Source organism: Tasmannia lanceolata, unplaced genomic scaffold (genome assembly GCF_043159265.1).
Source record: "Tasmannia lanceolata isolate RefF3 unplaced genomic scaffold, GAP_Taslan_0.1 ptg000008l, whole genome shotgun sequence".
Lineage (NCBI taxonomy): Eukaryota > Viridiplantae > Streptophyta > Magnoliopsida > Canellales > Winteraceae > Tasmannia > Tasmannia lanceolata.
In genome coordinates, this window is record NW_027518685.1 from 31608501 (window position 1) to 31625000 (window position 16500).

General features: G+C 38.0%; 1 protein-coding gene across 1 annotated transcript in view; it reads left to right on the forward strand.

Moving 5' to 3' along the window:
• The first annotated feature begins 1272 nt into the window (after nucleotides 1-1272).
• The window catches only part of LOC143885194 (Protein kinase superfamily protein), a 25051-nt gene continuing 9823 nt past the window's right edge, over nucleotides 1273-16500 (forward strand). Inside the window, exons 1-6 of the mRNA XM_077389244.1 lie at nucleotides 1273-1453; nucleotides 2356-2752; nucleotides 9042-9163; nucleotides 9431-9639; nucleotides 9722-9896; nucleotides 10314-10448. Of these exons, the coding sequence (XP_077245359.1) occupies nucleotides 2425-2752; nucleotides 9042-9163; nucleotides 9431-9639; nucleotides 9722-9896; nucleotides 10314-10448 (969 nt within the window). The 5' untranslated portion in view covers nucleotides 1273-1453; nucleotides 2356-2424. The remainder of the gene's footprint in view (nucleotides 1454-2355; nucleotides 2753-9041; nucleotides 9164-9430; nucleotides 9640-9721; nucleotides 9897-10313; nucleotides 10449-16500) is intronic.

A 16500-nucleotide genomic window follows, 5' to 3' on the forward strand; every position in this document is an offset into this window, starting at 1 on the left:
AATATTCCATGGATTATACATTAATGGTTGCCAAAAATGACCAAGATACATGAATTCTGGTGCCACAATAGAAAGTCATCATGAAACCATGAGAGAGGTTTGAACTTCACAGCCGATAATGATGTCGGAGAAGAGAAAAAAGGGTACTCATCTATCATCTCCCCGAATTTTCGTGGCAAGAAAATCTTTCTTTTTATAAAATGACAAACATACCCCTATCTTACTAACGTGACAGTGTGACACCATTACAGAACATGTTTGGGGACGGCCTTGGCACGTGTGTTGTGTATAAGGTCCACTACAGTACAAGGGGTGTGTCCCTAACATATTGATGGGTACATACTTGCCTTGTTTGGATTGCAGGAAAAACATTTTTGATGAAAAATTTCCGGGGTTTTTTTTTCTTTCCGTGATTTAGAGGGAAATAATGTGTTTATGGTTAATTTAGAAGGATATTATCATAAATTGAAGGTCCTTCTAATTTCCAAATTGAATAGGGTTTCTTCAAGTTATATATATTCCTCGTGTTAGAATAGAAAATTTTAGAAATATTTTTCCTTTCCAAACTTTTCCAAAAAAAATCCTATAATCAAAAGAGGGCCTTTTAGTGAAAACCGCAAATTCTAGCAACAAGAAAAACTAATCCGTGATCTCCTCAGCCTACATAAAAAAAAGATAACTTAAGTAAACCCTATTCAATTTTTAGGACTTCAATTTGTGATAATATCATTCTAAATTAGTGACAATCAAATCATTTCCATCTAAATCATGGAAAGAAAAAAAATTCCATTAGAAATATTTTTCGTGGAATCCAAATGTTTTTCTTGTATATGTTATTAACCTTACCAATACGCCAAAAGCTCCAGAGCTATAGAATGCATCAGGCAAGGCTCTTTAAACCAGTCCCATACCGGGATGGGTCCCACCGAGACCCATTCATAGACTAGACCTAACCGTGTCCTCTTAAATTTGTAGAAATAAAAAAAAATCCTAGGGAAAAAATTTCCTAAAAAATGTTTGTCCAGCAAACCAAACAGGGAAATCCGCGGACTTTGGCAATGAGAAAAAGGATAGAAAATAGGTGTCAAAACTCAAAACACCGTGGTCTGGAGCAATTTAAGAATGAAAATGAAGGGCAATTTAGTCATTCGGAGATTCCAACGCGCCAAACCGGTAAAATCGTTAAAAGCTAGGCAGGTTTAAGTAAAAAAGAAAAAGAAAAAAGAAAGGTTTCTCTCTCTCCCCCACGTTTTGTTCTGTTTTTGCCTTTTTCTGGTGTTTTTGTTTGGAACCATTCACGGCTCTTGTTTTTGGGGAGAGACCTTTTTTCTCTCCCTTCATTTCTTGGTTAATTTTAGTCAACGAATGTAAGCTTCTTTTTACTCTGTCTTCGACCGTTGAAAGAACAAAATGCAAAAAGAAAACAAAGGGGATTTCAGCCATTGAGTTTTAGGTAGGGTTTTATTTCATTTTATGCCACGGTCAATGAATCCGGCTCCTTTTTTCTTGCTTGTCTTTATTTCTTTATTTGCTTTTTGGGTTTTATTCTTTACATTTTTTTCTTGATGGGTTTTGGATTTCAGCTTTGATTTTGAATTTTTAAAGGGTTTTTGGACTTTGGGTTGCCATAAGAAGTTGGTCTTTTTTTCCTCATTTGCTTTCTGGGTTTTATTCTTTAGCTTTTTTTCTTGATGGGATTTCAGCTTTGATTTTGAGGTTTTTTTGGGGTCTTTGTATTGGTTTTTGGATTGTTGGGATTTCTTTTATTGAGGTTTATCGTATGTTGCCTGGGGTTGATGCTTGGTAAGATTTTTCCGGGGATAGGATTTATTTCTGAGCTGCTAAAAGTGGAAAGTAGGGATTTTTTTTCAAAAGTTGGGATTTTTTTTTCAGAGTTGGGATTTTTTTCCTATACTGATCATTTATTTGATTGTGGGGTTGGATTCCTATCTGATTGGATTTTGGTATTTCGGTTTTCTTCTTTTCCTTTGTAAAGTGAGTATTGGGTGTAAAGAATTTGGATGGAAGTTTTTATGTTTTATTGGATCTTATCATAGTTATTTTTATTTGTGGGAAATTCAACGAAAAAAGGTTTATGTTAAGAAAATTTTTAGTTGAAATTGGGGTGGTAAGGGAGGTTTTAAACATTCCATTTTTCTCTTTTTGCTGTTTTTGGGAGTAACTCAGTTGGGTTTTTATGGTGCTTTGATTGTGCCATTTGGTCTTAAATTTGATGGTGAAGAATAAAAATAATTATAGCAGATTACGTTTGATTTTTTGCTTATTTTATAAAAGGAACTGGATTGGATTTTGCTGATTTAGTTGATTTTGTGTGAGTTCTTATTTATTTTACAGGGTTCTCTGGTATCTTAGGGTTTTTGTGGTGTTTCTTGGACTGCCGAATTTTCATCAGGATTTGAAATTATGGACTTGAGAACTGGTGAGGATGTGGGGAGTGTGGTAACACCCAAGAAACCCGATGTAGGGGACGGAGGCTTGGAGTCAAAAGTGAAGGGTGTTGGGAGTGTAAGTAATACGGATGTGTTTTTCAGAGCGGATCGGATTGATTTGAAGAGTTTGGATTGCCAGTTAGAGAAGCACCTTAGCAGGGTCTGGTCGAGGGCGAAAGACACCCAAAGGCCAAAGGAAGAATGGGAGATTGATTTGTCTAAACTTGATATAAGGAGTGTTATAGCTCATGGGACTTATGGGACCGTGTATCGCAGCGTCTATGATGGCCAAGTTGTTGCAGGTCTATCTTTTTGTCCCATTCATTTCAATTTTTAAGTATTTGGTTTTTTTTAAGTGCGGGTCTATCTTTTTGCTCAATTGGATGTTAGGCTTGGAATTGCTTACTGGTTGTTCCACTGTTTGCCCAGAAGTTTTTTATTTTATTTTTATAATCATTTTAGATGTATAATTGTTTAACTTGGTCACATAGATAAGCTCTGACTCCAAAGACATGGTTAACTGTCGCATTGCTGAGTTGTGGTCCTTTTATCTATAATAACAGTGTACGATTGGTTGTCCATGCCATTTTGGACGATGAGGGTGATTACTAGTTGGACCTAATCCTCTTCATGTTGTAATCTCCAATCAACAGGATATTTGGTTGCAGCTGCTTTGAATATCTTTAAGTAATATTCTGATTCCTCTTAAAATGTTTGTCTGCGGGTACCTGAAAAGCATATATGAATATGAATATTAGTAATATACTAATTCCTCCTAAAATATTTGTTTGTGGGTAGCTGACAAGCATATATGAATATTTGTAATATTCTAATTCCTCTTAAAATATTTGTTTGTGTGTACTTGGAAAGTGTAAATGGATATTTAGTTATCCAAGTCATATGAATATTCTTGGATTATTTGTACCTTAAAAGCATCTTGCTTTTAATTATATTGGTGTGATCTACCATTCTACTTATTTTAATCTTGACTGCACTTGGCAGTGTCTGTGTTAGTCTCTCTCTCTCTCTCTCTCTCTCTCTCTCTCTCTCTCTCTCTCTCTCTCTCTCTCTCTCTCTCTTCACGAGTGAACCTAACACAAAATGTAATAAGTGAACTGCCATCTTTCAGGGTCACTTGGTTAACATTATCCTAGAAACTGATTTCATTTTCTAGCTCCATTCACCTTTTTTTGCAAGCCAAATTACACACCTAAATAAGAAAAATCAGAAGTTCGGATGGCTTCTCAATGATAAGTTCAATATGCAAACATTTGAAAAATGAAAACGGTAAAACGTTTGAATTATATGAAAATACAGAACATGAGTAAGGTATTTGTCATTAGTAGCATGAAAATGAAATAATTAACTTATTTGAGTTTAGACTGCTTACAACTACTTTTGTCGCATTACCTATAGTCGGGAGTCTGGCATACATCAGCCCAAATGTTGCATAAATCAAGGTCCTGAAATTGAGAACTCCACATGGAGTCTGTGCAGCTGTGAGTTTGAGTTGGAGCCATTAGTAGCAGAAATGGAATAATTCATTTATTTTAGAGTTCAGACTGCACGCAAAAAGTTTTGTTGCAAGGAGTTCAGCCGACATCAATCCAAATGTTGTGTAAATCAAAGTTTAAGACTCAAAGCTTGACATGGACTCTGTGAAGCCATTAGTTTGAGTTGGATGAAAACTAGGTTAAGTGCCCAAATGTCTCTAACTTGTTCTTGAGTCTTGATTTTAAAGAACTTAACATTTTAAGAAAGAGAAGACCAAATTTTAAGATGCTATGTGCATATATCTGAGCTGATTACAAGCTACTGTATTTTTCAATGGTATCTCAGATCTTATGCTCAACCAAAACCATTTTTTATTGACTTTCAGAACTGAGCAAACAAATTTTCATAGATGGCTAGCTTCTGGGGAAAATAAAACTGCAATTATGCCTAATGAGTCAAGCTTCCTTTTCTCAAGATTGGAAGAAACTATAGACAGTTGTTTGTGTCTTAAGAAGCTCTAGATGAGATAGATAAGGAATGTTGAATGCATTGGGTCTATAGATGGGGGATTTCCATTGGAAGGTCGACATTGGCAATAGGTGGGGGGAAATCCTAAAATGTTATTTCAGTGGCATGAATGGAAAAGTTATCGGGTGAAGGGAACATGTTGGCAGAGAGGTCTCTTTCCCAATTCCCCTCCATTTTTTGCACACTGAGGGTTCAGGCATCAAAAGAAAGAAAATACCGAATTAATCCTGAAACTCTTATTGTTTAAATTGTGGATGAGCTTGTATGCAAAACCCACCATCCATTATTCCCTTTTTGATTATTACCTGAAGAAGAAAGCGTGGTAAGAGGTAAATGTCTATTAGAATAAATAAGAAGTGTCCTATAATTAAACTAATGGAGCAAAATCCGAATTTGAATTAGCCCAAGGAGAAGCCAACTAATTCATCATTTCCTATTTCACCTCTTGTCCTTTTCTGCCATGTTCTCTTTGGGTCACTTATTCTTTCCTTTTCTTCCCTAATTCCTATGTTTTCTTTATCTATTCAAGCATACTGACAGTAAAGGGCATTTTGGTCGCTTTCTATTCAATAAAACCTTACGGGTCATAAAGGACAAGTAAATAGGGCGCCATTATAAAAAAATATAGTTGTGGATATCGGCTCCCTGTATGTGTGTGTGCTTAAGGTTCAAAATATCGATATTAGTCAGCATATCGTCTGAATGCCGAAACAATATGTTTCTGGTCATATCGTTCGCATTAGTGATATGCATGTCAATCGGGGCAGATGAATTCTCATGGTCCAAAAAACAGAGCTGTGCACTTTTTCCTTTACTTTTATTTGTAATATTTTTTGGCAAATCTTCTTTAACTAGAAACAATTATTGTTGTTTATTCGATTTTTACTGTGTTGGTGAGCATATCGTTTTCCTATTTGTCTGCTTGTTTGTCAAGTACTTTTGGTTACTACTTTAACTATTTCAACTAAAGAAATGATCATACAGTATATTCAATAAAAAAAGCTAAATGCTAACATAATTGCATAAACACTATCAGGTTCTATAGTAATTAAAACAAAACAAATAGGAAACCAACAAGAATAAGCTTACAGATGAGTCTAGGTCAATTTTTAAAATGCCAAACAAGAAAGAAAGGTAACTATCGAAAAATACAGAAAAGATGATAAAAAATGGGCATATAGAAAAAAAAAAGACTGATACATGCATGGGTGATCCTTACCCTTTGATATATTTGGTGTAAAATGGACGACTCAAAATTTTTTTTTTAAAAAAAAAAAAAAACCGGTATAGAAACCTCCACAAATCGAAGGGTTAGGATCATCCTATGAACGCGTTTTTTGATGCAGACTATCCACTGTGGGGACCAACAGATGAATGCCTTGGATCAATGTTACTTGGTTCACTTGTCACAGAATCATATTGCGCGGACCAATTGCAATAAAGTTTGCAATAATTTGGAAGAAAGAAAGAATTTTGAACTCAGCCAAATGATGAAAGCGTCAATTTGTGTTTCAACAAGTTGAATTTCCAGGAATTTCCGTTTTCAAACTTTTCTAGCAACTCTCTTCCTTAAATTACTCATTTATGTAAAGTCAGTAGGAAGCTCTCAAAGTAATATAAGATAAAAGTACATAAAAGAAAGACAAATGGCTCAATGCGTTGTTTTTCATAAATAAATAGCAAGTGATGGGCCCTCTACGCGGTGACCTAAAAAAGTTGATGATTAAGTAAAGGGCATTGAAAATGTGAAGTGGGAGAAGGAATTGCATTATGAAATGTGCCAGTCACTTTGGCAGATGGCCCCATAGGATTTTTTTATATAAACAAATAGATTATACTATAGTAATGTAATAGTGGCATCAACCTAGTCCATAAAAGAAGTGAAATAAAAAAATGTAGGGGTAAAAATATCAAATCCCCTCTTCCTCATAAATAGAGTGAACTGCATTAATAAACGATAGGAAACCAAATTAGCAAATCGAGAAAAATCAATGAAGAGAACCAAGAAACTGAACCAGGTTCATATGAAAGTTGCGAACCGTGAACCCAACCCAATTGAATCAATAAACCGGGGACATGGTTTAGCCCAACCAAATATGTGTGCCCCACTTGGACCTTTTCTGCACCCATCACTTGTCCCTCCACGCTTTCCTTCTAAATATTAAGAGTGGAGAGACAGAAAACTCTCCAGAATACCTGATGGAAAACTTGAACGATTCATCCATTGCTCGACCCTCCTCTTCGAGTTCTCTAGTGTTGGGTCGGAAGAGGAAATGGTCTGTGGATTTAATCGAGATGGAGGAAACGTTATGCAAGATAAAAGCTATGGTATACAATGAAGAATTAGCTTCAAAACTATTGCCAACACCGAGAGAAGTCATTAGGGACTTCTTGAAGAGACAATGGAAGGTTTTCAAAGAGGCGGCTAATAGAAGGCTGGAAGTATTTTTTAGCGTAACTGGGTTGCGCAACGTTAAAGACACTCATTCGCCCATGCATAAGCATCCTTTCTTTACTAAGGTGCTGGTGGATGAAAAGAACTTGAGGCTTCTTCGGTGGGAAGGAGATAAAGCATCAGGGATTCAGAAGTTGGAGGCTATGATCAATCAGAAAAGGGCATCTGAAGAAAAGGAATCATCTGATGCGGAGCTCTCGGCTATCAGTCGCAATGAGGAGGTCTTCGCTTATGAGATTGTTAGGTTTCTGTCGGACTTACAAAAATGCTCATCTTAAGGAGAGCTATCCAATAGAAAGTAGTACAGGTTTTGACAATTGCAAGGTTTTTCTCAGGGGTAGTGAGATAGAGGTATTTTGTTCAGATGGTTATAGTGTTCGAAGGATGTAACCTTATGGATGGGATGGTGCTAAAGTGTTAAGGAATTGGTTTTTTTGGTTTTCTTATGGCCGAGTGGTGATCCCCTCGATTCCAGACGTTGTAAATATGTAAGGGACCGCTGGTCCCTAATTTATGTAATTCTAGTTTGAGTTATAATGAGATTTTATATGGTGTAAGGCCTTACAACAATATGGTAGGGGTACCGCCCTTGATATTTGATCCAACAGCAGCTCACTTTTTGAGGAGCTGCTATTGGATCAAATGTCAAGCGTGGTACTTCCACCGTACAAAGGTCTTATTGTTGCAAGGCCTTACACCATATAGTTTCTCGAGTTATAATATATATATGTCAATTTAAAAAAAAAAAAAAAAAAATTTTTTTTTTTTATATAATGAAGATAAACATTAACACAAACAAAAAATAAATAAATAAAACGAAGAAATAAAGTCAAAACCATGCATAACTTGATAGATCTAGCCTAACAACTGTATAGATCAATACACAACACATAAAATTGCCTTTAAAAGATTAAAAATTACAAAAGAAATTGAAAAAAATAGAAAATAGAAAAAAATCTGCGTAAATTACACCCAAATTTCCTATAATCTTGTCAAACCTGAATATCATATGAGTAATCATGCCCTACCGATACGGATGAATTTGAACCATACTCAATGATGTTGGTCGGTGATTCGAACCATGTGTGCATGCAGGCGCAACCACCCTTGATATTTGATCCAAGGATCAAGAGGATAAATTCAAGGATCCTCTTGATCCTTGGATCAAATGTCAAGGGAGCTAGCATGTACACGCAGGAACCATATAAAGTGTGTGTGTATATATGCATAGGTATATGTATATGTCCTCTCTCTCTCTCTCTCTCTCTCTCTCTCTCTCACACACACACACACACACACACACACACACTTAGGTCCTTGCGAGACTCTAGGAGCATTGGAATCCAGCCCTTGGAGGAGAAAAATAGTTGAAAGGATATACTTGATACTGGTAACTGTTTTAAAAGTTGATCAATTCATCCAACCATTACCATGCTCCAAGAGCACCCTAACAGTACCCTTCATATGGGGAAATGATCCAATGGCACCCGACTCCATATTTTAATGAAACCTACATTTAGGTACATATGGCCCACCTTCATCTATCCATATTGTCGGCACAGTGGGCCAACCTTGCATTGCTCACGTCCTAAATTCAATATGGTCAAATGATTTCAATTAGCCAATCAAGAGTCAAAACTTTGTGGACTGTCCAAAAGTTATATGTGAAAGGCCGCAAGGGTTTAAATTCAATGATCAAAAGATCAGTTAGTTAGATGGTTGTATCATCTAGATTGAATATATTGATTTTTGGGCCATGGCATTCCATAGTGTGTATTTGTTGGCTGTGTAAGTCTAGACCTCTTATTTCGGCTAAGTAGTTCCAGTCATGTGACCAACATTGGTTATTCGTGGTGAGATTTTCAATCCATGACTTGGGGGTCTTCTGATGAAGATTGCATTCGAATTAGTTGTACTAGTTATGTGGTGTAGGTGACATTTTGCATTGAAAATTAGCATGAAGGAGAAGGAGACTCCATCCTGTCCTTGGATGCTATCATCAGACCTTGAAATGAATATTTAATAAAATCAAATGAATATGTAATAAAGGTAATGATCTATTCTTATTATTGCGATTAAAGTCTCACTGCATAGTTCTATTTTCCTTTTTATAGTGAAGGTTTTGGACTGGGGAGAGGGTGATTTTGCTACAAATACTGAAACTGCTGCTCTTCGGGCATCATTTAAACAGGAGGTTGCTGTTTGGCATAAGCTTGACCATCCAAATGTTACAAAGGTGAGCACTTCTTTAAATAAATTGTTTCAACCTTTACTAATCTTGGCCAATCTAATCACAAGTCATGTTAGAGATCAATTATGGAAAATTTGACCCCTGTTTTGGCTAGCTTTCATGGTTAACACAGATTGTTTTATTTGGCTATATTAGCTTTTGTAGTTTTGCTCTCTAACCTTGGTTCTCGGTGCAGGATATGCTTTCTTTTTGTTTGGTGACAGTTTTGAATCTTATGGTCAAATTGTTTTTCTTTTTAATTACATGTTGCAGTTTGTTGGAGCATCAATGGGAACTTCAGAACTCAAGGTTCCTCCCAAAAATCCTTCAAATGATGGTGATAGTTCCCTTCCATCTAAAGCATGTTGTGTTGTAGTGGAGTATCTTCCCGGGGGAACACTGAAACAGTATCTGATAAAGAATAGGAGGAAGAAACTTGCTTATAAGATAGTGATTCAGCTTGCCTTGGACCTTGCCAGAGGGTGAGCTGTTTTTTATTGCCCTTGAATACAAAAGAAGTAGTTTTCAAATGATTAATTATCTCATCTTTCTCTGATTTTGCAGTTTGAGCTACCTACATTCAAGAAAGATTGTACATCGTGATGTTAAAACTGAAAATATGTTGCTAGATATTAATAGAAATCTAAAGATTGCTGATTTTGGAGTTGCTCGTGTTGAAGCTCAGAATCCAAGGGACATGACTGGCGAAACCGGTACCCTCGGGTACATGGCGCCAGAGGTATTCACAGCTTGCAATTCTATTAAGGCAAACTTTTGATTATTTATTTTCATTAGTGACCAAAATACGCGATTAAAGCTACCTGGGCCTAAAAAGTGATCAAAATCTGTAACTTTTGCTGACTGGCTTATTATTATGTGATAATAATGAGTGGGTAAAGTTCTGTGTGTATACTTCATTGGTTACAGGTATACCTGTGCCAATTCATGCTTTTCTCTTGTAATGCAGGCTGGGACCTCTGGTCCCGAATGCTTTTCTGAGAATTAATGAAATATGTCATCTTTCAAACAAAATAATGAGTGGGTAAAGGGACTTTTGGGCATTCTTTATTCTATGAAAACTGAATCGTAAGTGAGAAAAAAATTTCTTGATCTTTTCTGCTATTGCTTCTAGAATTCTGACAAAGAAACCCTACAGGTCCTCGATGGTAAGCCTTATAATAGAAGATGTGACGTATACAGCTTTGGCATTTGCTTATGGGAGATTTACTGTTGTGACATGCCATACCCTGATCTCAGTTTTGCTGAAGTCTCATCTGCAGTTGTGCGACAGGTTAGTCTCCTCCTAGCTTTTCAGACCATTTGGTTTTCCATTCTGTTTTTTTTTCCATTTAATCAGAACTTCCATGCTTCAATTTACATGGGCTTCCTGAATTTTTAGAAATCAGATATCCTAACTGAAATATTTGCATGATGTGGTTCCCTTTCTTCAATGTCTCCTATGCATTAAGGTTTTCAAAAATTAGTTGATCCCCCATCTTTTAGTTCTTACATCTAGTACAAATACTGCTGCTTTTACTGTGACTGCCAACACCATTTGAGGTCCCTTCAAATTCCTAGATACACAAAACATACCTATCTTATGTTATGAACTGTGTTACCGGACGTGCAAAATTGGCTGTTTGGCAAACAACTTTTATTTATCTCTCTTTTTAAATGAATGGTTTATTAACACTTTCTTGCTTTTAGTATACTTTATTAGCAAAAAGGCAAGTGCTATGTGCACCAAAAAAGGAATTAAGAAACATCAAAGTGAAGATCATAAGAAAAAAAAACAAAAACCTAATAACTGTATTAGAAAAACTATAGGCCATGTTTTCCATTTGAACCGCTATGTCAACAACATTGTCAAATCACTCTAATTATGACAGAGGGTCACGGCACCTCCATCAAGCATTTTCAAAAACCCTAGATTGCATGATCTTGTTGAGAAAATCCGCCGGGCAAAACAATCCAATCATGCACAAATTAAACGGAAAAATAAAAGTAATAACTCAAGCCACAACATGAACACCAAGATTTTACGTGGTTCGGTCAAGCCTACTCCACGGGCGAGAAACACGATCTTCCCCTATGAAAAACAATATACAAGGATTACAATGGATTAAAACCCAAACCCACAAACCCGCAACCCTTTACTTGCTTCTCAAACCAAAGATTGTACACCGAGAGAAACCCGAGAGAAAACCCCAAGAGAATAACCCAAGAAGAAAACCCAAGAGAAAGCTCCAAGAGGAACCCAAGAAAATACCCAAAGAAAAAACCACTTTCTTCTTCCTCTCTCTTCTCTTCTCCTCTGTCTCTCTCCCCTTCTCTTCTCTCTCTCTCTCTCTCTCTCTCTCTCTCTCTCTCTTGTTTACCGCAGCCCAAAAGAGAAAACAATTCTCTTTTTATGTGCTTTGGGTTTCCAAACCCTAAAATAGGAATGTCTAGGAATTTCCTATTTGCCTTCCCACCACGTATGGGAAATAAGGCAACTTTCCAACAATCTCCACCTTGGCTTATTTCCTAGCCACCTGAAGATTTTTCGTTGATGTTGCCACCGGTCCGCTATTGCCGCAAACTACCGTTAGGGGTGGTCATGGTTTGGTTCGGTTCGGTTTCGGGGTATACCCAGAACCGAACCATATGCATTCGGTTCCCAGAATTCGGAACCAGAACCGAACCATATATCTTTGGAATCGAACCGAACCATAACCGAACTTGATCGGTTCGGTTCGGTTCTGGGTTTACCCAACCTTTATTTTAAATTTTTTTCCCATTTATTGGATGAATGAATGGAATGCATGGGCTGTTCACGAGAGAGTTTAATAAAACCACCATGTAAGTTTAATAAACCTGTTCAGCAAAATTTAATAAACCACCATCTAACGATTGAGATTTTATTCGTTTTTAAGAACTTACGAATAAAACTTTAAAGGCAAAGCAAAATGTTAAAGGGGGGTGAATTTATCCTCAAGCAGTAAGTGTAAAGTGTAAACCATTTTTTTCTCACGGAAACCGTATTGGGGGGATATGATCCTACTCGGTTCTCGGTTCCAAGATCCCAAACCCAGAGCCGAACCGAATTCTCACGGTTCCAGGATCCTAGAATCGGAACCGAACCGAACCAAATAGGCCGGTTCGGTTCGGTTCTTCGGGTTGAACCGGAACCATGCCCACCCCTAACTACCATTGGCCTTTTGAAGTACCAGCTACACACCCTTGAATCACCTTGGTTCTGACTCCTCCTGATTCGATCAACACGGCCAACACAAATGTGTAGCTGCCAACCCATTGACTCACCTAGTCAACCCTAGAGAGGGATCTCGATTCATCCTCCCCAACGCATGTACTGTCATCCTCTCACCATCGTCTGCAATCTGGAAACTCGTCTCTGCACCAACTGCGAAAGAGACCCTACGCGTGCATGCGCTACGACTCCGTTTCTAACTAATCATCGAGATCTTAGGAACACTAGTCATCGTGTCCCCGACCAGACGATATAATCCGCCACACTCCTCTCCTTTCATTAGAACCATACAGCTGCGTGTGATTTTCATGGCTTCACCTGCAGCTGAAAACCTGCAACCCTTGGAGTCCAATCGGCCAAGATGTACTAGATTTTTCCGTATCTTTGGGACATTCGCCTCACTACCCAAGGTACGAACCACTCCATCAAACATTTTGATCTTCATCGTTCTAACGCCTGTAACGTCATAGTAGACCCGTCACCCAAAGACACTACATCTGCCCTTGTCTTCTGTAACATATCAAAATATTCCTTCCTGGTGCATACATGAACAGAGCACCCTGAATCTAAAATCCACTCATCATGAGGAGAAGTGTGATTACCTGTGGAGACTGTGAGAACATCTCCAAACTCTTCACCCTGCTCATCCGTTACTGCCACCGCGGTATTCATAGCACCATTGTCCACCTGGTCAGCTCGCTTTGGACAATCCTGCTTGATGTGGCCATATTCCTCACAACGGTAACATTGCAAATCCTGTCCGCCGACACTGGATCTTGACCTGCCTTTTCCTGATCCCCTGTCAGATGACCTTTCTCTTTGATTCCCACCATGAACAACCGACCCATGCTCTTCGCTTACACCAAGAACATGTTTCTTTTGCATCTCATTTGATAAGAGCGATACCGTGACTTCCTCAGACTTTATTGTATCCTTGCCATACAACAAAGTCGTCACTATGTTGTCATACGAATCAGGAAGTGAAGTAAGAAGCAAAAGGGCCTTGTCTTCTTCCTTCAACTTTTCATCAACCTTGTGGAGCTGATCCACAAGCTTGTTGAACACCGTAATATGTTCTAGAAGATCCCCGCCTTCCTGCATCTTCAGCCAGTACAATTGCCGCTTCAGATACAACCGGTTGGCCAAGCCTTTTGACATGTAAAGCTTTTCCAACTTCTCCTATAACTTAGGCGCATCTTCTTCTTCCATAACGTTAAACATAACGCTATCTGCCAAACATAATCGAATCGTGCTGACCGCCTTCGACTCTATGTCTTCCCACTCGGCACCCGTCATCTTTTCCGGCTTTCCATCATTTCCCTTCAACGCCTTAGCCAAGCCCTGTTGAACTAGGATGTCTTTCACCCTCATCTGCAATAGGATGAAACTGCCATTTCCGTCAAATCTGTCGATGTTGAACTGAGTAGAATCTTTCTTGGACAATCTTTCTACTCTCAAAGATCGCTCTAACCGCGATCCAACTACAACACCCACGATCACTTCACCCGGCCTCGACGATCGCTCCAACCACAGCTCTGATACCACTTGTTGAGAAAATCCGCCGAGCAAAACAATCCGATCGTGCACAAATTAAACAGAAAAGTAAAAGTAATAACTCAAGCCACAAGATGAACACCAAGATTTTACTTGTTTGGCCAAGCCTACTCCACGGGCGAGAAACATTGTATTCCACTATGAAAAACAATATACAAGGATTACAATGGGTTAAAACCCAAAGTTCGGCCAAGCCTACTCCATGGGCGAGGAACACGATCTTCCACTATGAAAAACAATATACAGGGATTACAATGGATTAAAACCCAAACCCACAAACCCGCAACCCTTTCCTTGCTTCTCAAACCCAAGATCGTACACCGAGAGAAACCCGAGAGAAAACCCCAAGAGAATAATGTAAGAAGATGTTGAACTCGAAATTTTACAAAAAGGGGATAAAAGTAAAATCCCTTAGTAAATAAAAAAGAAGTGTTACACGTTACGTTACTCCTAAAATAAAGGGATATATGCAAAAAAAAGACACTTAAGTGAAAATGAGAAAATTCCTTAATCCACTAAAGTTTAGACTTTTGCGATAATCACCAACTTTCAAAAGAGGTTACATAACTTCCCATAAAAGAGGTAAGTTGAAATCGTGGAAAGATATGGGTGAGGTGGCATTCACAGGCTCACAGCGACTCAAAAAAGAGAAAGTGGAGATCGTGAAATTAAAGATAAGGGGTGAGGTGGCAGTTGCCAACCACTCCAAGGAACCTCTATAAATAAGAGGGAGGATCCTTTGGAAAGGCATCCTGATCCAATCCTGGCGAGAAAAAGCTACGCTAAGGGGATCGCATCTTTTAGAGGAAAGAAGTTACGCAAAGGAAGAAAAAAAAGAAGGAAGCGGAGAAAGAATCCCAAAAACTAACAGTTCTTTTTCCATTTCAGTTCTTTTTTCTAGTTTTTTTGCAGACTACATCTAGAAAATGAGAGAAGTCCTTTTGAATCTCTTCCAGGAAACTCAAAAGATGCCAGAAGACCTTTCTCTACTGGTTTACGTGGGAAAGATGAAAAGATAGAAGACCTTTCTCTACCGGTGTACGGGAGAAAGATGAAAAGAAGACCTTTCTCTACCGGCGTACGGGAGAAAGATGCCAAAAGACCTTTCTCTACTTGTTTATGGGAGAAAGGTGAAAAGATAGAAGACCTTTCTCTATCGGTGTACGGGAGAAAGATGAAAAGAAGACCTTTCTCTACCGGTGGGAGAAAGATGAAAAGAAGACATTTCTCTACCGGTGTATGGGAGAAAGATGCCAGAAGACCTTTCTCTACCGGTTTACGGGAGAAAGATGAAAAGATAGAAGACCTTTCTCTACCGGTGAACGGGAGAAAGATGAAAAGAACTTTCTCTTCCGGTGTACGGGAGAAAGATGCCAAAAGACCTTTCTCTTCCGGGATCTGGGAGAAAGATGAAAGAAAGACCTTTCTCTGCCGGGATCCGGGAGAAAGATGAAATGACTCAAGAGAGTTCTTCTTTCGGAGAACTCTCTTACAAAAGAGTCTAAATAAAATTATTTGAGATGACTCAAAGGTTTCTCTCTTCCGGGAGAATCTTTTACAAAAGAGTCAAACAAAAATCATCAGAGAGTCAAATTCTCTCTATACAGGACCTTTTTGGGATGATAATAAAAAAATGTATTTAGATAGGGAACCTCTTGATGGATAATCAGAGGTATTTTCTTTGTGCAAGAAATGTAATTAACGGCCAATAAAGCCGGAAGTGTACGATCCCTACCAAAATTAATAAAACCTCTTCTCGCAAGAGGGAAATTTGATCCCAATTTATTTTATGTGTTTGATCCTCATGTTTCATGCATGTGAAATTTGTTGCGAACATAAGAAAGCCTAAGAGAAAGCTCCAAGAGGAACCCAAGAAAATACCCAAAGAAAAACCCACTTTCTTCTTCCTCTCTCTCTTCCCTCTCTCTTTCTCTCCTTCTCTTTCTCTCTCTCTCTCTCTCAGTCACCCCTCTCTTGTTTGCCGCAGCCCAAAAGAGAAAACAATTCTCTTTTTATGTGCTTTGGGTTTCCAAACCCTAAAATAGGAATTTGTAGGAATTTCCTATTTGCCTTCCGACCATGTATGGGAAATAAGGCAACTTTCCAATAGATCTCAATGGAACCAATAAAATGGATGCTTAAATTGTCAAAAGAAAATTGTTAATTGAAAATTAAAAGATGGAAATTTGTGTTAAAAATCCAAAATTTAACTAATGAGAAAAACCTAGAAAATGAAAATAGATGAAGGGAAAGCACAATACTAAGATTCTCTTTTTTTGTTGAACGATAAAAGCTAGTTAATAGGATTAAGATAACAATCATTCCTTTTTTTCACCCATGGAAAAATCCTTTAAAATGTAAAAAGAAAAATTTTAGAACATAAAACCCAAAAATCAACGAAGACACCCCCCGCGACACGCATGCGCGCTCCTCCCCTCCAAGACAAAATAAGGAAAATAAAAAAGTATGATTTTAGGATTAAAAGGTACAATGGGCTCTTTTTCTTTAAAGCACTCAAGCAACAACATTGTCGAACCTC